General features: G+C 41.4%; 3 protein-coding genes across 3 annotated transcripts; 2 read left to right on the top strand and 1 right to left on the bottom strand.

Annotated features, from left to right (window-relative positions):
* Nucleotides 1-2,880: 2,880 nt before the first annotated feature.
* lhb (luteinizing hormone subunit beta) lies at nucleotides 2,881-3,577 on the bottom strand. Its single transcript, XM_053619935.1, has 3 exons — nucleotides 3,572-3,577; nucleotides 3,206-3,389; nucleotides 2,881-3,120 (listed from the first exon to the last, which is right to left on the bottom strand). Exons 2-3 carry the CDS (start codon nucleotides 3,386-3,388, stop codon nucleotides 2,881-2,883), a joined length of 423 nt encoding a protein of 140 aa, XP_053475910.1. The 5' UTR covers nucleotide 3,389; nucleotides 3,572-3,577.
* Nucleotides 3,578-5,559: 1,982 nt separating this feature from the next.
* On the top strand, nucleotides 5,560-11,154 carry LOC128605304 (cytochrome c oxidase assembly protein COX20, mitochondrial). Its single transcript, XM_053620577.1, has 4 exons — nucleotides 5,560-5,719; nucleotides 6,077-6,191; nucleotides 6,927-6,990; nucleotides 10,853-11,154. The coding sequence occupies exons 1-4, from the start codon at nucleotides 5,687-5,689 to the stop codon at nucleotides 10,977-10,979; spliced, it is 339 nt and encodes a 112-aa protein (XP_053476552.1). The 5' UTR covers nucleotides 5,560-5,686; the 3' UTR covers nucleotides 10,980-11,154.
* A 4,090-nt stretch (nucleotides 11,155-15,244) lies between these two features.
* Nucleotides 15,245-22,996, top strand: LOC128605302 (receptor-type tyrosine-protein phosphatase mu-like). The gene has a single exon (XM_053620576.1). The coding sequence runs from the start codon at nucleotides 15,417-15,419 to the stop codon at nucleotides 19,764-19,766; it is 4,350 nt and encodes a 1,449-aa protein (XP_053476551.1). The 5' UTR covers nucleotides 15,245-15,416; the 3' UTR covers nucleotides 19,767-22,996.
* Nucleotides 22,997-23,123: the final 127 nt, after the last annotated feature.

Below are 23,123 nucleotides of genomic sequence, written 5' to 3'. Positions count from 1 at the left end.
GCTCAGTTGTATAAATGAGATAAATGTAAGTCGCTCTGGATAAGGGTGTCTGCCAAATACTGTAAATGTAAACGAAAAGTGCAACCCTATTGTACCTTGTTAGACTCTTCTGCCATCTTGTGGTGTTGAGGCAAAAACATGTCTTAGACAAAGGCAAAAACATGTCTTAGACAAAGGCACACCACTTAGCAGGTCAAATGGTGGCAGCAAAGCAACAGCACTAACCTTGCCAAGGGGGTTTTTAGACTGATGGTACACTTAATCCCTGATCTAGTGAACTAGCATGAGGATGTGTTTTTGAGACTACAAAGCACTTCTGCAAGTTGTTCTGGATAAGGGCTTTTGCCAAATATTTTAAATGTAAAAATGCCATATACGTGTGTAGTAGCAGGTCGAGTGCCTGGTCTAGTGCAGGTTGAGTGACATCTGTGCCAGGTTTAGTAGCAGGTTGAGTAGTGGCTGTGCTGGGTCTAGTTACAGGTGGAGTGTCGGCTGTGCCAAGATTTGTGGCAGGTCAACTGGAACTTTGTGTGGTTTTAATCATAGGTTACATGGTTGGTGTGCAGGGTCTAGAAACAGGTCGCGTGGCAAGAGTGCAGTTATGGTCTACAATCAATGATGACTTGAAACCTTGTTTAGGGATTGCTTCGAGAACAGAATTTTTTTGTTGTTAAATTGGTTCCAGTAGTCTGTCACAAATCCATACAATTTGAGGGTTGTTGTCAGTGGTAGCACAGTGAGATGACGCTATCAAGAATAAAATGATTAATCATTAACTTGTCATAATTTTTTAAGTTTTACATCTGCCCAGTTACACAAGCATTTCATCAGCCTGCAACTGTGTACAAGTAGATTCAGTCTCAAAGCCCCATTCACTGCCTGTTTAAAGAAACACTAATACTGTCCAGTTACATCTAATTGCATCAATAACATATAAATCAGGGGGAATGATGGCTTAGTGGTTAGTGTAGTTGCCTCACAACACTGGGGTTGGGGGTTCAAATGCTGCCTCTGTCCTGTGTGAGTGGAGTTTGCATATTCTCCCTGGTTTCCTCCGGGTACTCCTCTCCAGTCCAAACACATGCGTTCTAGGCTGATTGGCATTTCCAAATTGTCACTAGTGTGTGAATGGTTGCGTGTGCAATTGTGCCCTGCGTTGGGTTGGCACCCCATGCAGGGAATCGTCCACCTTATGCACATGGGATAGGCTCGACCCTGTGTAGGATAAACAGTATGGAAAATGGATGGATGGACATATAAAGGCAGCATAAATTATGTGAAATGAATAGCATGTATAAGCTCTCACACAGAAAGGCAAGCAGGGAATTGCACCCTATCTTGGACACCATAACTCCGCATTAGGGTCTGAATCATATTTAATTATAATTATGTCAAGAATACACAAATAAAGTCGTCGTCGTCCGTTCCCCCCCATTATTGGCTTTTATTGCTCCAAATGTTACACACACGTCTGAAACAGTATTACATACTACACAGATCACTAGAGCCATCTAGTGGACACCTCGAGAAAAAAAAATCAACGCTGTTGTCTAAGCATGTATCGCTGCAGCCCGGAGAAATCCAAGTGGGAGGTACTTACATCCAAGTGGGAGGTACTTATCGCCAAGTGGGAAGTACTTATCGCAAAGTGGGAGGTACTTACGCAGCAAGTACATACTACATTGGTATACACGTTTCTAACTTCAATAGCACTGGAAGAGAATGACTTACAGTCATAAAACCAACTGTAAAGTGTTCATCTAGGTGTTAGCTATGATGCACGCCTTTTAGATGTTTCATATTTAACTATCAAATCATGTGTAAAATTTGCCATCAAATTCAAAATTGCTTAATTTTTTTCTTAAAATGATACATTTCCTCAGTTTAAACATTTCATATTTTTTTCATGCTCTACTGTGAATAACATATGGGTTTATGAGATTTCTAAATCATTGCATTCTGTTTTTATTTACATTTTACACAGCGTCCCAACTTTTTTGGAACTGGGGTTGTAGTTGGGCTTGCATGTTTTTTTGTGAGAAGGGGCTTCCGATTGAATGTGATTAGTTCTCTCTGAACACAGCCATATCCAATTATAAATAGGTGTGCACACTTACGCAACCAGGTTATTGTAGGTCGAACCCCCCCCCGTTTTCCCTAAGATGTTTCACTTAATTTTTATACCTTGTAATTTCACACTGACGGTAGAAAAAGTTCTGACATGATTTCTTTTGTTTTTGTTTTTTTTACTTCATAAAAACATTCCATTTTAACAGAGCTGTGTAGACTTTTTATATCCACTGTATATACAGTAGTTTTGTAGCATCTATTCATGGTTTAATTATTTATTAGCTGTACTTACATTATACTTGTATCTTATATAAACTTGATTTTTTATTCTTGTTCTAGTTATACGTTATTAATATAATGACCGAATTAAATGTCCATTTTTGATGGGTTAATCATGCTTAAAAAAAAAGCTGTAGTGTTTTATATGTCTTTTAAATTCTTTTTAAAGAATTTTGGTCTGTTATTTGAGTAGTCATACACAATCATACTAGCAACCAGGACTTTACAAATCAAGTAAATTGATGTAAATTGTGTTAAATGATGCGTATCAGTGGATTTTAAAATACGAGAGTGCAGCGATTATGATCTCTGTGTTTTTCGAGGACTCTCTTTTACCCTTATGTGTGATTGATTGAAAATGTTTCCCTGTTCATACAAGAAAAGAAAATTCTTAGTCAAGCAAGTCTTAAGTCATGTTGTATATTGTACTCTGCAAGTAGCTCTTACAACAAGGTCAGACTCTGATCATTCTTGGAGTAAATGGACTCGTTGTAGTTAGACTGAGACTTCTGCATGCACGTTGGCAGAGGTTCAATAATCCAGGATGTACTCTTTCTGTGTCATACAGAAATCCGGATTCAGGCTCTCGATGGTACAGTCCGAGGTGTCCATGGTGCACAGGCTGCACTCGCAGCTTAGTGCGACAGGATATGTGACATGAGGATCCACACCGGGCCGACAGTCAGGCAGGCGAACGGTTTCATAGCGAACGTCCCTGTAGGTACACACATGCTGATAGATGGAAGAGAACGGGCTCTTGTACACAGGTTCCTGTAGAAAACATTTATTTGGAAACCATTTTTCATACTCAGATGATATCTGTAAAATAAGTAAAATAAGTAAAATATATATTCACCTTGGTGAAGCAGTGCCCGCTGCAGATGGCGGTTTGAAACACAAGGCATTTCGGGCAGCCATCTTTCTCCACAGAAACGGTCTCATTAACAGGTTCGCAGTGTGGCAGAATGTAGCTTTGAGCAGTGGAGAAGGAGTTCATCAAGAAACACAGGAGAAGAAAAGAGGAAGCTGGCACTGACATCCTGTAATAAAACACATGAAAAATACGACACAGTTAACCACTGATCTAATCAAGAATACCTGAAATAATCAAGCAAGGACAAATTATCTTGAGTTCAGACTACACTTTGCACTTTTATGTACATTTTGGATGTAATATTTATACATTTAATTAAATCACACCTTATCACATTACTGTCCTTACTTTAGAGATTTTGCTGTGATCGCTCAGCGGATTGCTGTCTGTTCCTACAAGAGTTTAACATGTTTATATAGTGTCGCAGAATCGAAACGTGGCCTTATTGCACTAATCTCAAATAAATTACAGCTCAGGGCTCTGACATAATCACGGCTACTTTTTCAAAGGTACACCATGACACTAGAAACCTGCAGTTCATCTTGCCCTCAGCCAAAAGGATTAATGAGCTTCCTGTTTGGACAGGTTTCTTTCATTTGTGGTTGTGTTCAGTTAACGGTTAGGTAACCATGGGCCTTTTGTAATCCCAGTAAATACAATGGTATAATACAGTGATCCTCATATTGGATTATATGAAATAAAGGTACCAAACTGTACTTTTTCCAGTTGCTGCAGTGATACCATCAAGGATACATCTTTTGTACCTTTAGTTTGTATCTTTCATCTGGAAACATGAATATAGTAAGCATAATTGGACCTTAAGGATAACTGATGTACACGATATCACCAAAGGTTTGTGGACACCTGACCATCACACCCATATGTGCTTTTTGAACATCCTATCCTATTAGCCTATCCTTTTCTGGAAAGGCTTTCCACTGGGTTTTGGAGTGTGGCTGTGTGGATTTGTTCATTCAGCCACAAAAGCATTAGTGAGTTCAGGTGCTGATTTTGGGTGAGGAGGCCTGGGGTGCATTCAGTGTTCCAATTCATCCACAAAGCATTTTCAGTGGGGTTGGGGTCAGGGCTCTGTGCAGGCCACTCAAGTTCTTCCATTCCATTGTTGGCAAACCATGTCTTCATGGACCTCGCTTTGTTCACATTGTCATGCTGGAACATGTTTCAGCCCTTTTGAAAACTGTAATGCTACAGAACAGGTGTATCTAAAAAAAAATTGAATATTGTGGAAAAGTTCAATTTTATTTAATTTTCCGTATTTTAATAAAAAAAATGGAACTTTCTTATATTCTAGATTTGTTACACATAAAGTGAAATATTTCAAGCCTTTTTTTTGTTTTAATCTTGATGATTACGGCTTACGGCTCAGGGAAATAAAAAATCCAGTATCTCAAAATATTATAATAAAGAATTTACAATACGGAAATGTCGACCTGAGAAGAGCTCTAATCAGCTAATTAACTCAAAACATCTGCAAAGGTTTGCTGAGCCTTTAATCTCTCAGTCTGGTTCAGTACACTCAACCACAATCATGGGGAAGATTAAAGTAAATGTTGCATTTCATTTGGAAATCAATGTGTCATTTGGAAGTCTAGTGTGAAGTTTCCACAGTCAGTGATGGTTTGGGGTGCCATGTCATCTACTGGTGTTTATCCACTGTGTTTTCCCGAGTCGAGAGTCGATGCAGCGTCTACCAGGAGATTTTAGAGCGCTTCATGCTTCCATCTGCTGACAAGCTTTATGGTGATGCTGATTTCCTTTTCCAGCAGGACTTGGCACCTGCCCACAGTGCCAAAACTACTAGTAACTGGTTTGCTGAGCATGGTATTACTGTGCTTAATTTGCTAGCCAACTCGCCTGACCTGAACCCCATAGAGAATCTATGAGAGACACCAGAACCAACAATACAGACGAGGTGAAAGCCGCTATCAAAGCAACCTGGGCTTCCAGAACACCTCAGCAGTGCCATAGGCTGATTGCCTCCATGCCATGCCGCATTTTTGCAGTAATTCATGCAAAAGGATTAAAGCTCAGACCAAGTATTGTGTACATAAATTAACATACTTTTCAGAAGGTCCACATTTCTGTATTATAAATTATTCTATATTTTGAGATACTGGATTTTTGATTTCCATTCCATTTGATTTGTTGTTATCATTATTGCTGTTGTTATTATTATTATTGCTGTTATTATTATTATTATTATTATTATTATTATTATTATTATTATTATTATTATTATTATTCAAGACCAGCATTACGAGACGTCGTGAGGTGACCGGAACTAACGATTTCAGTCTACGTTCCCGTCAGGAACATTCACTGACGGACCACAATATTGCAGTTGTGCAGGGTGGCTGCCAATGTCATTCACGTTGTTATGAAATAACCGAGTCAAGCAAATTCGTTGTAGTATGCGTATAAAGTTATAATATTAGTGTAAGAATGGCAGAACAGGAGCCTGACAGTAAAAATCAGGTTAGTGTTTTTGGTTTTAATAAGCTGATATATAGCAATCGCTGCTAACTAACTGGACCAGTGCTAATTAGAACTGTAACGTTAATAAAGCGAATGCAAATGTTTGTGTGTTTATATATATATATATATATATATATATATATATATATATATATATATATATATATATATATAAATTTATACAAGCAAGGTGTTACATGTGTTAGGGTCAGATACTCTTTATATTTGACAATTAACCAAATGTACTGTATGTTTGCTAGCACCATTTGCTGTCTTATTCTTTTTTTTGGTCCAGGTCCTGTCTAAGATCTTTATACTGATCATCCATACTGTATATCACTGTTTTGTTCTGCACAGGGAGTGAAACTTTTAGGGATCCTCGACGTTGGGAAAACTCCTTGTGCAAGAGAAGCTATTCTCCATGGTGCTGGAGGATCTGCCGTTGCAGGACTAGTGCACTTTTTGGCAACTAGTAAGCCTTACAATTTCCAACATACTCCAGTCCATTTACTGTTATTGGTTGAAAGCTTTCCAAGTGAAAAGCATGGAACTGTTAACACAAGGTCACATAAAAACGCCTCCAGTAATCATAAAAAACTGTCCTGTTCTCATCCCAGGACTCTTATTCACAATAAGTTCATACTGAACAAACTTGCAACACACTTAGTTTTCAATTCAATTCAATTTTATTTGTATAGCGCTTTTTACAATAGACATTGTCTCAAAGCAGCTTTACAGAAATATCAACATGGTATACAGATATTAAAGTTTGCTTTCTGTTCACTTTTACTCTTCTACGACGGTAAGTTTAGTAAGTCCGCTATCCCGTGTCACAGAAGAGTATCGGTTCCCGTAAGGAATCGGGTTCGAGAAAGCAGACCGGCTGGCAGGAAACAAGTGCACTAACTGTTGTAGGAAGAGCAAAGCCACAACTAACAAAACAAGGATTCGAGTAAATGCCTGATAAACACCCAGTCGCATCCACTCTTCCCAGTACGGCTTAAAGCGACAAGCAGTATACACCACGAACAAGAGTGCAACATGAATCACCTCAACAAGTAGCAGTACAGCAAAAGGTCAAGATGTTCACACACAAATAAACAGAGACGGCGCTGAGGGTGTGCGTCTAAGGATTGATCAGCTTTCTCAGTCTGTAGTGATTATTTTTGATGGATGTTAATTAAGTGTTTTTGTCTCCCCCCATCAGGCAGAGTGAAGCGCTCATTCCATGTTGGCATGGCTGGATTCATGCTCACAACACTGGCTTCATGGTGCGTAATCCCACATTTGAAAAGAAGCAATATGTGTCATGTTCTTCTTGTGTTAATAGAATTACAGATATTGACTACACTCTCTACTGTAACCCAAAGTGTAATGTTGTACAAAATAGACACTGTAAGAGCTGACCATGTGATGTAATGGACCCTTATTAGTAACTCCAGCTTCTGCGAGCTTTTACAGCTTTGTGAAGACAAATGAAGCATTTATGTTTATTCGTTTAGCAGACGCTTTTATCCAAAGGGACTTACAAATGAGGAAATACAAGCAAAGCGATATATCAAGCGAAAAACAATGCAAGTAGTGCTACCATGCAAGATTTATAATTCAGTTCTAGAAGAAGCAAAGTGTGCAGAGTAGAGGTGTAAGAGCCAGCATACATTTTTATTGATGTATGTATGTGTGTGTGTGTGTGTGTGTGTGTGTGTGTGTGTGTGTGTGTATATATATATATATATATATATATATATATATATATATATATATATATATAGACACACACACACACACACACACACACAGAGTATCTCACAAAAGTGAGTATACCCCTCACATTTTTGTAAATATTTGATTATATCTTTTCATGTGACAACACTGAAGAAATGACACTTTACTACAATGTAAAGTAGTGAGTGTATGGCTTGTGTAACAGTGTAAATTTGCTGTCCCCTCAAAATAACTCAACACACAGCCATTAATGTCTAAACCGCTGACAACAAAAGTGAGTACACCCCTAATTGGAAATGTCCAAATTGCGCCCAAAGTGTCAATATTTTGTGTGGCCACCATTATTTTCCAGCACTGCCTTAACCCTCTTGGGCATGGAGTTCACCAGAGCTTCACAGGTTGCCACTGGAGTCCTCTTCCACATCTCCATGACGACATCATGGAGCTGGTGGACGTTGGAGACCTTGTGCTCCTCCACCTTCTGTTTGAGGATGACCCACAGATGCTCAAGGTTTAGTCCATCACCTTCACCCTCACCCTCAGCTTCTTTAGCAAGGCAGTGGATGACTTGGAGGTGTGTTTCGGGTCGTTATCATGCTGGAATACTGCGTTCATGGTTCCTTCAATGAACTGTAGCTCCCCAGTGCTGGCAGCACTAATGCAGCCCCAGGCCATGATACTCCCAACACCATGCTTGACTGTAGACAAGACACACTTGTCTTTGTACTCCTCACCTGGTTGCCACCACACACGTTTGACACCATCTGAGCCAAATGAGTTTGTCTTGGTCTCATCAGACCATGGCCTGCACGGCCACAGGATGGGTACTGCATGGTCCAGCAGTTTCAGTTCCTGGGCTGGCCCATGTACCGAGACACACCTGTGTCCAAGAGCTCATTCCTCAAACTAATCCGGCAGTTGGACAAGTGGCAGGAGGAGTATGATGGAGGAGAGGGACGCACTGTGGTGCACTGCCTGAATGGAGGTGGACGATGTGGGAGTTTTCAATTCAATTTTATTTGTATAGCGCTTTTTACCATAGACATTGTCTCAAAGCAACTTTACAGAAATATCAACACGGTATACAGATATTAAAGGTACAAATTTATCCCAACTGAGCAAGCCACTGAGTGGCGATGGTGGCAAGGAAAAACTCCCTAAGATGTTTTAAGAGGAAGAAACCTTGAGAGGAAACAGACTCAGAAGGGAACACATCCTCATCTGGGTAACAACAGATAGTGTGAAAATGTTCATTATGGATTTATATGTAGTCTGTTTGGCCTTAGAAGCAGCCGTAGTCCCAGCAGTCTGGAATTGGAGTAGATGAGAGCTCCATCCAGAGGTAGGACACCCAAAACGGATCAACGGACTTTCTGTGCAATCAGTATTGTGTGTGAGATGCTACGGAACCAGTGCTCTGTGGATGTGTTCCATGCTGTCAAAACGCTTAGGAACAACAGGTCCAACATGGTGGATCTCTTGGATCAGTATAAATCCTGCTATGAAGTGGCACTGGAGTACTTGAATTCAGGCTAAGTTGTCCAGACGCGGCTGTCCCACGGCCTTTCAGCGTGAGTTGGACAGGTCACACACTCCCCGCACTCACGTGACACATCTTCTATTCTACGAGCACACCGATGGACTTTACTCCCAAGTTGTCCAGTGCTTAATATGTTTTGGCAGGTTTTTTTAAAATGTTTTTTTTTTTGTCCCTCTTCTTGCCTGTGACACCTCTGACTTGCCTTTTTATCCTCGGTGGATGATAGCTGTCATTTCCATTTTTGTGGGGAATGCGCTATATGCTAAAGTGACTGTTTTTTTAATTACAGATTTTTTTTTATTTAATTTTTTTTGTTGTGAATTAAATTTGAGGCAGAATGACGTGTAGCTGAAGTTCAAAATGGCATTAAGAGCACGGATCCTAAAGGTTGCATTGACATTATTGTGATTGCTTGTGAAATGTTGTTGTGTTAATTGTTGAAGCGAACCACAAGCAAGCTTAATGTCATGTCCAAAGATCCAAAGCTTATATTTGTGACCATTTGTTAATACTGTAAATACTTGAAGGTTGACAGATTATTTATTCATTGAAGGGTTTTTTTGTTTGTTTGTTTGTTTGTTTGTTTTTATTTTTGTGAAGCACATTGAGTGACAATCATATTTTTATTTGGTCATTATTATTTTTCTCTTTTGTCAGGCTTGGCGTAATAATGGTGACCAGGATGTGATGTTATGTTTTTATTTATCTTATATGGAAAAAAAAATACAAATACATACATATCTATAAAGAAAAAAGAATAGAACACACAACACACAGGACTGTCAGAATAGAACACACACAAACATTTTATTATTCAAATCAGCTCTTTTAGATAAGAGGTGTCTTTTTCGGAATCAGAGTTATTAATTAACGATTGTATACGAGAGCACAGTTAGGGCTCAGAGCACTGTGTTCGTATGCATGGATTGCAGGTCACTGTAATGTCCTACAGTTACTACGGTAACACTTTTAATTTAAAACATGCTTTTACCGTGTCCGGCCAAACGTGTTGTGTGTGGATAAGGGGCAATGTGCATATTCAGTAGGTATTCATGGAATCATGTTATGCCTAAAACCATGACAAACCCTGCTGAAAAAAAAACCCAATAGAAACCCTCATAGAATTTGTAATGGTTTTAATGGGAATTGTATTGGTTTTAATGGAAACTGTAATGGTCCCTCTGGGTCTCTATTGGTAATTTGTCACCTTCTATTGGTGCACGTTATATCTAGTGGATACCATTAAGGACCAGTAATGGTTTTAATGGTTTGTAATGGTATTTGTAGTGGAAACCATTAGAATTTTTGTAATGGTTTCTGTAGCGGTTTTTTTTCCCCAGCAGGGAAGGTTTATTTTTATTTCAAAGTTTTTTGTGCAGACACTAATCTGATTACAAATGTGTTCGAAAAAAGTTATATGTTGTAATTTGTTGAATCTTTTCATGTCAGTATTAATAATTTGCAAGTTGTATTTATTGTGTAATGTATGAGCGTTCCACTCTGAACACTCTTCACAGTCAGGTAATGAGGGTTAGGACTGATGCAATTGCAGTTAAGAGCTTTAATGAAGATTATAAAGTGTGTGTGGGAAGTGTAGTCGTCTTTGGCCATGTTTGTAGTCGGTGGTGCATTCTGGGAATTGGAGTCTTGCTTTTGCCATGACATGACATTCACATTTTTAAATTGGAAATCATTACTTATAATAGACTACCCAAATTTCATAATTGAGGTTCAGTAAAGATTAACTGAGTAGCTAATCTAAGCAAATCGAAAGCTTTTTGAAGGGAATCCAAGGCAGCCTTGGGTAAATTTTGAAATACTAAATAACTGCAGTGATGTGTTTATTTTTATTGTCTTATTTGTTTTAGGTTCTACTGTCGGTATAACAATGCAAGACTGCGGGTACAGCAGAAGACGATTCAGGAGGGAATTAAGAATAAAGTTATTTACGAGGGGACGAGTCATGATCCTACACGAAAAGCAAGAGATCAGTGAAGTCACAGTTTTTGCTCCTATGATTTTGTTCAATGGTGTTTTGTTCAGTGTCTGAGTAATGAATGAAGCTTTGTCTAAGCTGTTAAAATGTCTGTTTATATGAAGTCAATATTTTACCAATGTGAAAAAAATATAATAATTAGAACACAATGAATGGCTCTGTGCATTATTCTGTACATGTTTTCATTGTGTATATATACACAGTATGTATACAGTACACACTGTTGAAGACTGCACAGTACTCTAATCTCCACTGTAGCCTGAATTGGAAACCACTGTGGTCTTGTGCTGTCGTAGCCTGTCTGCTCGAAGCTTTGACGTGTTGTGCGTCCTGAGATGCTTTTCTGCTCAGCATGGTTGTATAGTGTGCTCATTTGAGTTACCGTAGCCTTCGGGTCAGCCCGACCCAGTCCGGCCGTTGTCCTCGGACCTCTCTCATCGACAAGGCGTTTCTGTCTGTGGAATTGCTGCTCACCGGATGATTTTTGTACCGTTCTGTGTAAACTCTACAGAGTGTTGCACATGAAAAGCCCAGGAAATCAACAGTGACCGATCAAACCACTCACCATGATCAAAGCTATTTATATTCATTGTTCAGTTCTTATCATTATTAACCTGCAAAACATTTGAGAACCCTTGCTGTAATGATCATTAGGAAACATTTCCATGGTGGTTTTTCAAGGCGTCAATCGTCTACCGCTTTCTCCTCTCAAGAAAGTGAAGAAGAAGAAGAAAATAAGGTTGTCAGTTCACTGAAAAAGCCTTCAGTGCTCAGCAATGTAAGAAAAAATGAAGAGTATGTCGAAGATCTCAAAGAAGAATAACTTTATTACAGCGTGGCAGTGACAAAGTACGTGAAGCACTTCCGGTTCGTCGGAGTCAAAGTGAACCCCGAACAATATCAGCACAGACATTTTATACTGTGTTTCAAACCAGGTTTTCTGTATGTAATATAAATGAAGTTTCATTTTAACTTTTACCGGTAGCCAAAAAATGGCATTTTTGTCTGTTTTGGGGGTACCTGAGTTCAGCATTGATTCGTTTTGTGATCTCACACACCACAGTAGTGGTTAATGGCTCATATGAAAGTAGACACTTAAGACTTTAAGAATTAGCAGTTATTTCAAATATTTCTTCTTTGACCTAGCCTACCTGGGGCAATACATTCTCTTTTTTTTTAAATTATTAAAATATATATATATATTTACTTTTAACACAAATGTTGATATCAACCCCATTCCTGATCTCAAAGATGCCCCAAGTACTTGTCCATGAACACCCAAAATATGACGAAGTTATCTCTAACCAGTAAAATTGTGTGTAAGGTTATCCAAACACAGGTAAAAACCTATCCAAAATGGCACCAAACCTCTCCAAATGTCACCAAACGCCTCTAAATGACATCTAAATGGCACAAAGCCTTTAAATATTGCAGACTTCTAGAAATAGCAAAAAAAAAAAAAAAAATTTAAAGGCACAAATGGCACAAAATGGAAACAAATGGCAGTAGCATGAACTCTGTTACACAATGTGTAATTTCACACACACACACAAAAAGTCTGAAACGTACTTATAAAATATAATGTTTATTAAAAATAGTGCCAGAGCCCCAGGTGAAGGAGCACTTGCTCTCCGAATGGCTGAAATGATAGACACACGAGTGACCCCTCTCCTCTGACTTCTCTGGAGGGTAGATAGAGCCCCTCAACTCAATCCACATAGCCTTCGTCCAAAAAACAAAAGAGCCACTCGGAAATAACCGCTCCAGGAGCTGTGACGCATTCAGGCTTTTTCGGGAGCGCGCCGCCGCTATAAGACGCCGATAAATCGCACGCTGAGCGAAAACCAGTAGAAAACTAGCGATCAGAAAAAAACTGCTGTATAAAGTTTTGCAGGAAGACCGCTAGAGCGGAGCTGGGATTTCCTGATAGTTTCTCTGCACGGCCCTGTAGCGCTGTGCTGATTGGCCTGTACCGCTGACACGCAACTCAAGACGCACGCGTAAAAAGTTCAGTTGTGCTGATTACGCGTTTGATTTTCTCAGCCTCTGAGTGGTCAATCATGTCGAGTTTGGGCTTGTTTGAAAGCTAGAAGTATCTACAATTGGTCCAAGTGGGTGTCAATGAAGTTAGACTGCCCGAGTATAATTTAGGACGCGGAATGTTCAGCATAGCCAAAGCAGATTAGGTTTTTTTTTGTTTTTTTTAGATGGGTGTCTCAGGTCAGTTTATGTCTAATTACTAAATTACAGAGGGGTGGGATACCAAAACACTTAATGCATTTTGAAGACGACATTTGTGACTAAATATGGAACTTTGCATTTGTTTTCTTCAATAAAGCTGATGGACTTTACACCGATGGAAATTTGCATGATTTATAAAACCGCGAGCGAACTGGATTTTCGTCTATGTAGGAAATGTATATCACTGTTTTGTTCTGCACAGGGAGTGAAACTTTTAGGGATCCTGGACGTTGGGAAAACTTGTGCAAGAGAAGCTATTCTCCATGGTGCTGGAGGATCTGCCGTTTCAGGACTAGTGCACTTTTTGGCAACTAGTAAATCTTACAATTTCCAACATACTCCAGTCCATTTACTGTTATTGGTTGAAAGCTTTCCAAGTGAAAAGCATGGAACTGTTAACACGAGGTCACATAAAAACGCCTCCAGTAATCATAAAAAACTGTCCTGTTCTCATTCCAGGACTCTTATTCACAATACGCTCATACTGAACAATCTTTCAACACACTTAGTTTGCTTTCTGTTCGCTTTTACTCTTCTACGACGATAAGTTTAGTAAGTCCGCTATCCCGTGTCACAGAAGAGTATCGGTTCCCGTAAGGAATCGGGTTCGAGAAAGCAGACAGGCTGGCAGGAAACAAGTGCACTAACTGTTGTAGGAAGAGCAAAGCCACAACTAACAAAACAAGGATTCGAGTAAGTGCCTGATAAACACCCAGTCGCATCCACTCATCCCAGTACTGCTTAAAGCGACAAGCAATATACACCACGAACAAGAGCGCAACATGAATCACCTCAACAAGTAGCAGTACAGCAAAAGGTCCCGGTTCTTCTTGTGTTAATAGAAGTACAGATATTGACTACACTCTCTACTGTAACCCAAAGCGTAACATTGTACAAAATAGACAATGTGACGTAATGGACGCTTATTAGTAACTCCAGCTTCTGTGAGCTTTTACAGCTTTGTGAAGACAAATGGAGCATTTATGTTTATTCGTTTAGCAGACGCTTTTATCCAAAGTGTTACAACCCGCTAGCTTTGGGATGGGAAGTTTTTTTGTGTCCTGTGCCATATTTTCCAGCCTGCCCTAGCCTGCCTTGCTCCCGCCCTCCGGGATGACATCACTGAGCGGCGGCCATATCTGAAGAGGAAGAAGATATATTCTATATTCACAATTCTATATTCTATATTCACAATTCGATATTCTGACTGCTGTTCTGGGTTTTGACTCTTGCCTGGGGGTTGACTGTGATTTTGGTTGTTCCTGTATCTGGTTGTGTATACTCTTCACCAGTGTATACACGTTCGCTTGGTTCACTGGCAGTAGGGGTGTGGCTGCCATTTCTTTTGGGAGAGGGTCCTTTTGTCTCTGTTTTTGGCTTAGGGAGTTGGGGAAGTATTTGTATTTTCTTTGTTATTTTCTTTTTAGGTAAGCTAGCTACCTAACAATAGAATCTAACCTTTTGTTTATTATTTTGGCCTTGGCCCACCCTGAAGTCATGCCTGGTTTGGTTCTTTGTAGAGTTGTATGTATATAATTCTGTGTTTTACAATACACCACAATTTTGTTTTGAACAACCTTGTTGTGTTGTTATTCCTGGCTCCCTCATTTTTAAAGGTCAAATTCCATTGAATCCCGAGCTGGTTACTCTGTGCGGCCTAACCTAGACTGGGCCGTAACAAAAGGGACTTACAAATGAGGAAATACAAGCAAAGCGATATATCAAGTGATTAACAATACAAACAATGCAAGTAGTGCTACCATGCAAGATTTATAATTGAGTTCTAGAAGGAGCAAAGTGTGCAGAGTAGAGGTGTAAGAGCCAGCGTATATATTTTGAAATAATGCCTTTTGCATACTTACTGGACTACACCATATCAGAGCCATTTCAGATATCTGAGTGTGTAACATACATGACACATTGATTTTCAACTAGTTTTCAAACTCAGTCTAGTGCGCCCAAACATTTGACTGGTAACATAGAACTAAGTCATTTGCCATAACACAACATGCAGGACTATGTCAGAATAGAACACACGACACACAGGACTATGTCAGAATAGAACATAGAACACGCAGGACTGTCAGAATAGAAAAGGAGTACTGAAGCAGTGGAAGTGCGGGACACCACACATAACAACACGTTTGCGTTTCTCCCCCTGGAGCTCGTGGATTAGCGTCCACTACTCTCCTGCAATGGATAGAGTTTTAACTTGTCTCCTGGCTGTACTCAGTTTACTGCTTTCAGTTCAAGGACAAGTATTCAGAGGAGACTGTAACTTTGAAAGGCCCTACTCAGAGTGTGGCTACAGCCAAGGCAAAGATGATGACTTTGACTGGGTACAGGTCAACACGAAGCTGAGGCCATCAACAGACCCCTGGATACCAGCAGGCTCGGCCTTTATGATGGTCAATACTTCTGGAAGGTTCCCTGGACAGAGAGCTCAACTAGTTGTCCCTCAGCTGAAGGAGAACGATACACACTGCCTTATTTTCCAGTATTATGGAGCCAGTGGTGAGGGCACGAGTCCTGGCCAACTGAACATCTATGTCAAAGAGAACAACAGTCCAGTGGGCTTCCCGGTGTGGAAGTCACCCGGACCTGCCTTTCATACGTGGAGGCAAGTTGAACTGGCAGTCAGCACCTTCTGGCCCAACTTTTACCAGCTCATCTTTGAAGTTGTGACCACAGGACAGCTGGGGTTGCTGGCTATTAAGGACATTTCTCTCCAGGGACATCAGTGCATGAGCACACCACACTTCCAGTATATTAATGGTGTAGAGGTTAATGCCAGGCAAACAGCTACTCTCCACTGCACCATCAACGGGCAGCCCAAGGACCACGTGAACTACAAACTGTGGTTACAGGGTTTCACAGGCCGAGAGGCTCAGATGAAGGACATGAAGCCAGTGAGCACCAGGCGCTACATGGCAGCGTTTGACGTGGTGAACACCACCAAGGGGGATTCAGGCCGTTACCGCTGCATCATCCAATCAGACAAGGGAGTGGGCGTGACCAACTACGCTGAGCTAATAGTGAAGCAACCACCAATCCCAATCGCACCACCTCAGCTGACTGCAGTGGGTGCCACCTATCTGTGGATCCAGCTCAATGCTAACTCAATCAATGGTGACGGCCCTATCATTAAGAAAGAGGTGGAGTTGCGCACCATGTCAGGAAGCCTGATTGACAACCAGCTCGTGGACAAGCCAAACCACAAGATTGGCCTCCTTGACCCAGACACTGAGTATGAGATCAGTGTTCTTCTAACAAGACCCAAAAAGGGCGGCACTGGAGCTCCAGGTCCACCACTGTGTGCCAGGACCAAGTGTGCTGACCCCATGCATGGCCCTCGGCGGCTGGAGGTGGTGGATATCAAATCCAGGCAGATCACTGTACGCTGGGAGCCTTTCGGCTACAACGTGACCCGGTGCCACACCTACAACCTGACAGTGGAGTACCGCTACAAAGTGAACGGCAAGGAGGAGATACAAGAGGAAGTGTGCTACGAGTTGCAGAGCCCGACACCACAACGCACCATCCGCAACCTGTCGCCCTACACCAACGTCAGTGTTAAGCTGGTGCTACGAACCCGAGAAGGCGAAAAGGAGAGCCAGGAGCTGGACGTTCTCACAGATGAGGATGTACCAGGTGCCGTGCCCCCTGAGTCCATTCAGGGAAGTACATATGAAGAGAAGATCGCCCTCAAATGGCGAGAGCCCATAAAGACTTACGGAATCATAAAGCAGTACGAAATATTTTACAAGGCCATGATCTCCTTTGACCCAGAGTTCAATGTGGCCAATCAGAGTGGGAAGGTGTTAAAGCCCAGTAATGAAACTTCTCACGTATTTACAGGGCTGTCCCCAGGCTGTACCTACTCATTTACCATCAGAGCCAGCACTGTCAAAGGCTATGGTTCTCCGGCCTCAAAGGAGTTCACCACTAAGATCTCGTCTCCACACATGCCTGGCTATGATCAGGAGACACCACTCAGTCAGACGGACAGCAATGTAACGGTCCTGCTGAAGCCTGCACAGAGCAGAGGAGCTCCAGTCAGTGTGTACCAGGTAGTGGTAGAGGAAGAGCGGCCACGCCGAGCGCTGCGCACTGCTGAGATTCTGCGCTGCTACCCCATCCCCATCCACTTCCAGAATGCCACTGTGCTCAGCTCACCATATTACTTCACCGCTGAGTTCCCAGCTTCCCGCATACACAGCTCTCTGGCTTTCACCATCGGAGACAACAAGACCTATGAAGGCTACTGGAACGCCCCACTGCTGCCCCATAAGAGCTATAGCATCTACTACCAGGCTGTTAGCAAGACCAACTGGGAGACAAAAATCGATTGCGTTCGTGTGGCCACTAAAACCGCCATTGTTGTGACCCAGCTCCCCACACTCGGAAAACCAGCAGATCACACAGTGAAGTTTGCCGGAGTCATCGCTGGCATCCTCCTCTTTGTCATCATCTTCTTTGGTGTAGTGCTGGTCATGAAAAAAAGGAAACTTGCAAAGAAGTGTAAGGAGACCCTGAGCAGCAGCACAAGGAAGGAGATGACCGTGATGGTGAACTCCATGGATAAAAGCTTCACAGAGCAGGGCATCAACTGTGATGATCTCAATGTAAGAACTGTTTCCTCACTGTCATCATTTACCATGAAGACTAACACGCTCAGCACTTCAGTGCCCAGCACCTATTACCCAGATGAGAACCACACTATGACTAGCGAGATGAGCAGCCTGGTTCAGTCCCACACTCATTCCTTTAAGAAAAGGGAGGCGGTGGATGTGCCCTACCAGACAGGGCAGCTCCACCCGGCCATCCGCGTGACAGATCTGCTTCAGCACATCACCCAGATGAAATGTGCTGAAGGCTACGGCTTCAAGGAGGAGTACGAGAGTTTCTTCAAAGGGCAGGCTGCACCCTGGGACTCTGCAAAGAAAGACGAGAACAGGATGAAGAACCGGTACGGAAACATCATTGCATATGACCACTCCCGTGTCCAACTTCAGGCTATAGAGTGGGAGCAGAGGTCAGATTATATTAATGCAAATTACATTTCTGGATACCATCGACCAAATCACTACATAGCTACACAAGGACCCATGCAAGAAACAGTCTATGACTTCTGGAGAATGGTGTGGCAAGAGAACACGGCAACCATCATCATGGTGACTAACCTGGTGGAAGTTGGCAGGGTTACGTGTTGCAAGTACTGGCCAGATGACACAGAGATCTATCAGGACATGAAGGTGACACTGATCGAGACACAGCTGCTCTCAGAATATGTCATTCGAACCTTCGTTGTGGAAAAGCGAGGAGCTCATGAGATCAGGGAGATCAGGCAGTTCCATTTCACTGGCTGGCCGGACCACGGAGTACCGTACCACGCTACAGGCCTGCTGGGCTTCATCCGCAGAGTCAAATCCAAGAGCCCAGCTTATGCCGGCCCAATGGTGGTCCACTGCAGCGCTGGGGCTGGCTGTACGGGCTGCTTTATCGTCATTGACATCATGTTGGACATGGCTGAGCGTGAGGGTTTGGTGGACATCTATAACTGCGTGCGAGAGCTCCGCTCACGCTGGGTCAACATGGTCCAGGACGAGGAGCAGTATGTGTTCATCCATGACACCATCTTGGAGGCGTGTTTGTGCGGTGACACCACCGTTCCAGCCAATCAGCTGCGTTCAGTGTATTATGACATGAACCATCTAGATCCTCAGACCAACTCCTGCCAAATTAAAAAGGAGTTCAGAACTCTGAACATGGTCACACCGACACTGCGCGTAGAGGACTGCAGCATTGCTCTGCTGCCAAGGAACCATGAGAAGAACCGGTGCATGGATGTGCTACCACCTGACCGCTGTCTGCCCTTCCTTATTACTATTGATGGCGAGAGCAGCAACTACATCAACGCTGCCCTCATGGATAGCTACAAGCAACCATCTGCTTTCATCGTTACCCAGCATCCTTTGCCCAACACTGTAAAAGACTTCTGGAAGTTGGTCCTGGACTACCACTGCACATCTATAGTAATGCTGAATGATGTGGATCCTGCTCAGCTGTGTCCACAGTACTGGCCTGAGAATGGTGTACACAAGCATGGACCTATCCAGGTGGAGTTTATATCTGCTGATCTAGAGGAGGATATTATTAGTAGGATATTCCGCATCTATAATGCTGCACGGCCACAGGACGGGTACCGCATGGTCCAGCAGTTTCAGTTCCTGGGCTGGCCCGTGTACCGAGACACACCTGTGTCCAAGCGCTCATTCCTCAAACTAATCCGGCAGGTGGACAAGTGGCAGGAGGAGTACGACGGAGGAGAGCGATGCACTGTGGTGCACTGCCTGAATGGAGGTGGACGAAGTGGGACTTTCTGTGCAATCAGTATTGTGTGTGAGATGCTACGGCACCAGCGCTCAGTGGACGTGTTTCACGCTGTCAAAACGCTGAGGAACAACAAGCCCAACATGGTAGATCTCTTGGATCAGTATAAATTCTGCTATGAAGTGGCACTGGAGTACTTGAATTCAGGCTAAGTTGTCTAGACGTGGCTGTCCCCCTTCCCGTCCCTTGCTGTTCCCCGGTCTTTCAGTGTGAGTTGGACAGGTCACACACTCCCCGCACTCACGTGACACATCTTCTATTCTACAAGCACACCGATGGACTTTACTCCCAAGTTGTCCACGTTTCACCACTGCTTAATATGTTTTGGCAGGTTTTTTTTTTTTTTATGTTTTTTTTTGTCCCTCTTCTTGCCTGTGACACCTCTGACTTGCCTTTTTATCCTCGGTGGATGATAGCTGTCATTTCCATTTTTGTGGGGAATGCGCTATATGCTAAAGTGGCTGTGTTTATTTTTAATTACAGATTTTTTTTAATTTGATTTTTTTTGTTGTGAATTAAATTTGAGGCAGAATGACGTGTAGCTGAAGTTCAAAACGGCATTAAGAGCACGGATCCTAAAGGTTGCATTGACATTATTGTGATTGCTTGTGAAATGTTGTTGTGTTAATTGTTGAAGCAAACCACAAGCAAGCTTAATGTCATGTCCAAAGATCCAAAGCTTATATTTGTGACCATTTGTTAATACTGTAAATACTTGAAGGTTGACAGATTATTTATTCATTGAAGGGTTTTTTTGTTTTTGTTTGTTTTTGTTTTTATTTTTATTTTTGTGAAGCACATTGAGTGACAATCATATTTTTATTTGGTCATTATTATTTTTCTCTTTTGTCAGGCTTGGCATAATAATGGTGACCAGGATGTGATGTTATGTTTTTATTTATCTTATATGGAAAAAAAAAATTACAAATACATACATATCTAGAAAAAAAAAAAGAATAGAACACACAACACCCAGGACTGTCAGAATAGAACACACAACACGCAGGACTGTCATGATTGTATACGAGAGCACAGTTAGGGCTCAGAGCACTGTGTTCATATGCATGGATTGCAGGTCACTGTAATGTCCTACAGTTACTACGGTAACACTTTTAATTTAAAACATGCTTTTACCGTGTCCGGCCAAACGTGTTGTGTGCGGATAAGGGGCAATGTGCATATTCAGTAGGTATTCATGGAATCATGTTATGCCTAAATCCATGACGAACCCTGCTGAAAAAAAACCCCAATAGAAACCCTCATAGAATTTGTAATGGTTTTAATGAGAATTGTATTGATTTTAATGGAAACTGTAACGGTCCCTCTGGGTCTCTATTGGTAATTTGTCACCTTCTATTGGTGCATGTTATGTCTAGTGGATACCATTAAGGACCAGTAATGGTTTTAATAATTAGCTGATGGTTTGTAAGGGTATTTGTAGTGGAAACCATTAGAATATCTGTAATGGTTTCTGTAGGGTTTTTTTTTCCCAGTAGGGAAGGTTTATTTTTATTTCTAATTTTTTTGTACAGACACTAATGTGATTACAAATGCGTTCGAAAAATGTTGTATGTTGTAATTTGTTGAATCTTTTCATGTCAGTATTAATAATTTGCAAGTTGTATTTATTGTGTAATGTATGAGCGTTCCACTCTGACCACTCATTGTTCAGTTCTTATAATTATTAACCTGCCAAACGTTTGAGAACCCCTGGTGTAATGATCCTTAGGAAACATTTCCATGGTGTTTCTTCAAGGCGTCAATCGTCTACAGCTTTCTCCTCTCAAGAAAGTGAAGAAGAAGAAGAAAATAAGGTTGTTGGTTCACTGAAAAAGCCTTCAGTGCTCACCAAGTACATATCAACAGATACAGCATGCACCTGCAATTCTCCAAAATGAGATTATAATCAGAAGTGTGATGATATGGTTAATTATGAATTGTTGGTGCGAGACTGATGGGAAGCTATGTTGCGTACATGTTGGTTGTCACTAAGTTTGTACTTGAAGGTGGTCTTTGTTCTCCTGTAGGAACCCTAATGCTTGCTGTGCTATTAGATTTGTTCTGACGCTTGTGTCAAGGTGACAGCATGACACAGTGACATTTGCACTGTTGGCAGGTAAAAAAATATAAAAATGTGTGTGTGTGTATATATATATATATAATTATTATTTTTATTTTTTTGTAGAGCGCATTGAGTGTGGATATGTTGCTACGCTTAGAATCCGGTATGACTATTTTGGTACACTTCCCCTTGGATCTTCAACACGTTTTGGTACCATGACAATGTACAAAGTGACCTCTGATCAGCCTTGTAGTACACTGGCGCACTGATTTATTTGAGCAATAGAGCTTTTATTTCATTATTTTTCCATTACCAGAATGGATTAGGTCAAAGTTGATATTATTTACAGGCTTATTTGTTTTTTCAGCTAACTTTTTTAAATTAAATCCATTAAATTCAAGTGGCCAGTCAAACAAGCTAATCACTATAAGAATTATAAACAGAACAGCCTTGGTAGTAGTGGATTGTGATTTCCATGGACCCCCTAGCTATGTGTCTCAGATCCCACTTTGGGAACCACTGCATTATACTATCCACCACAGTTGACATGACACGAACACTTGGTACATTTGTTAATTTAAAAAAACAAAAAAACAAAAAAACAAACGTATTTCTAACTAAAATGCCCCACACTAACATTTTTTTGACAGCATGTTCCCTCTGAGAGTGTTTTTAGCTCAATGGTACTCGTAGGCGCTGCCTCTTATATTAGCATTAAAACAAGTTTTTGATAGAGACTAGAAAGCGCTTCTATAAGTTGCTCCGGATAAGGGCATCAGCTAAATTCTCCAAATATAAACTAAAAAGGTATGGTAAGATAAGCTCATCAAGAAAGAAAATTGTAGACGTCCAGAAAAAGAAAAAGAAACACTGGCAGGTCGGATGTGAAGCGTCACTGTGCTGTTATTTATAGGTCTCCCCAGAGACGTTCGACGAGGTTGAAGTCTGGGCTCTAGCTCTTTAGGTTCAGGTTATTTTCATGTTGGAAGGTAAGCCTTTGCCCCAATCTGAGATTCTTAGTGATCATATCGTGACAAGCTTCTCAGTCCCTGCTACTAAAAATAAAAAAAACATCCTAACAGCTTGATGCACCCACCACCATGTTTCACTGTAGGAATAGAATCGATCAAGTGTTGAGCCATGCCTAGTTTCCTTGTCATTCAAAGAATTGATTTCTTGTTTCTCTTGGCTGGAGAATTCTTTAGGTGGCTTTTGGTAAACTTCAAGCAGCCCTAGTGTGTTTCAAACCGCCATTTAGGAATGATGGAAGTTACTGTGTTGTTCCTCTGGACATCCTTTTCTCTGATCTGTGCTTCGGGATAATCCTGTATCAAGTCCCCCCCCCCCCCCCCCCCCCCCGAGTTTATGATTGCAGAAATTAATGCAAAACCAAGGAACCCTCAGCATTAAATTTCCCCACTTGAGACAAAAAAATATATATTGAATA

This window comes from Ictalurus furcatus, chromosome 3, assembly GCF_023375685.1.
Source record: "Ictalurus furcatus strain D&B chromosome 3, Billie_1.0, whole genome shotgun sequence".
Taxonomy (NCBI): Eukaryota; Metazoa; Chordata; class Actinopteri; order Siluriformes; family Ictaluridae; genus Ictalurus; species Ictalurus furcatus.
The sequence above is the reverse complement of the archived record's forward strand: the minus strand, read 5'-3'. Positions and strand labels throughout refer to the sequence as shown.

Bases quoted from the DNA above. Each gene is read 5' to 3' on its own strand.
- lhb (XM_053619935.1), bottom strand. From the start codon at position 3,388: ATGTCAGTGCCAGCTTCCTCTTTTCTTCTCCTGTGTTTCTTGATGAAC. The intron at 3,121-3,205 runs GTGAATATATAT...TGTTTTCTACAG, and splicing joins GCGGGCACTGCTTCACCAAG to GAACCTGTGTACAAGAGCCC.
- LOC128605304 (XM_053620577.1), top strand. From the start codon at position 5,687: ATGGCAGAACAGGAGCCTGACAGTAAAAATCAG. The intron at 5,720-6,076 runs GTTAGTGTTTTT...TGTTCTGCACAG, and splicing joins AGCCTGACAGTAAAAATCAG to GGAGTGAAACTTTTAGGGAT. The intron at 6,991-10,852 runs GTGCGTAATCCC...TATTTGTTTTAG, and splicing joins CTCACAACACTGGCTTCATG to GTTCTACTGTCGGTATAACA.
- LOC128605302 (XM_053620576.1), top strand. From the start codon at position 15,417: ATGGATAGAGTTTTAACTTGTCTCCTGGCTGTACTCAGTTTACTGCTT.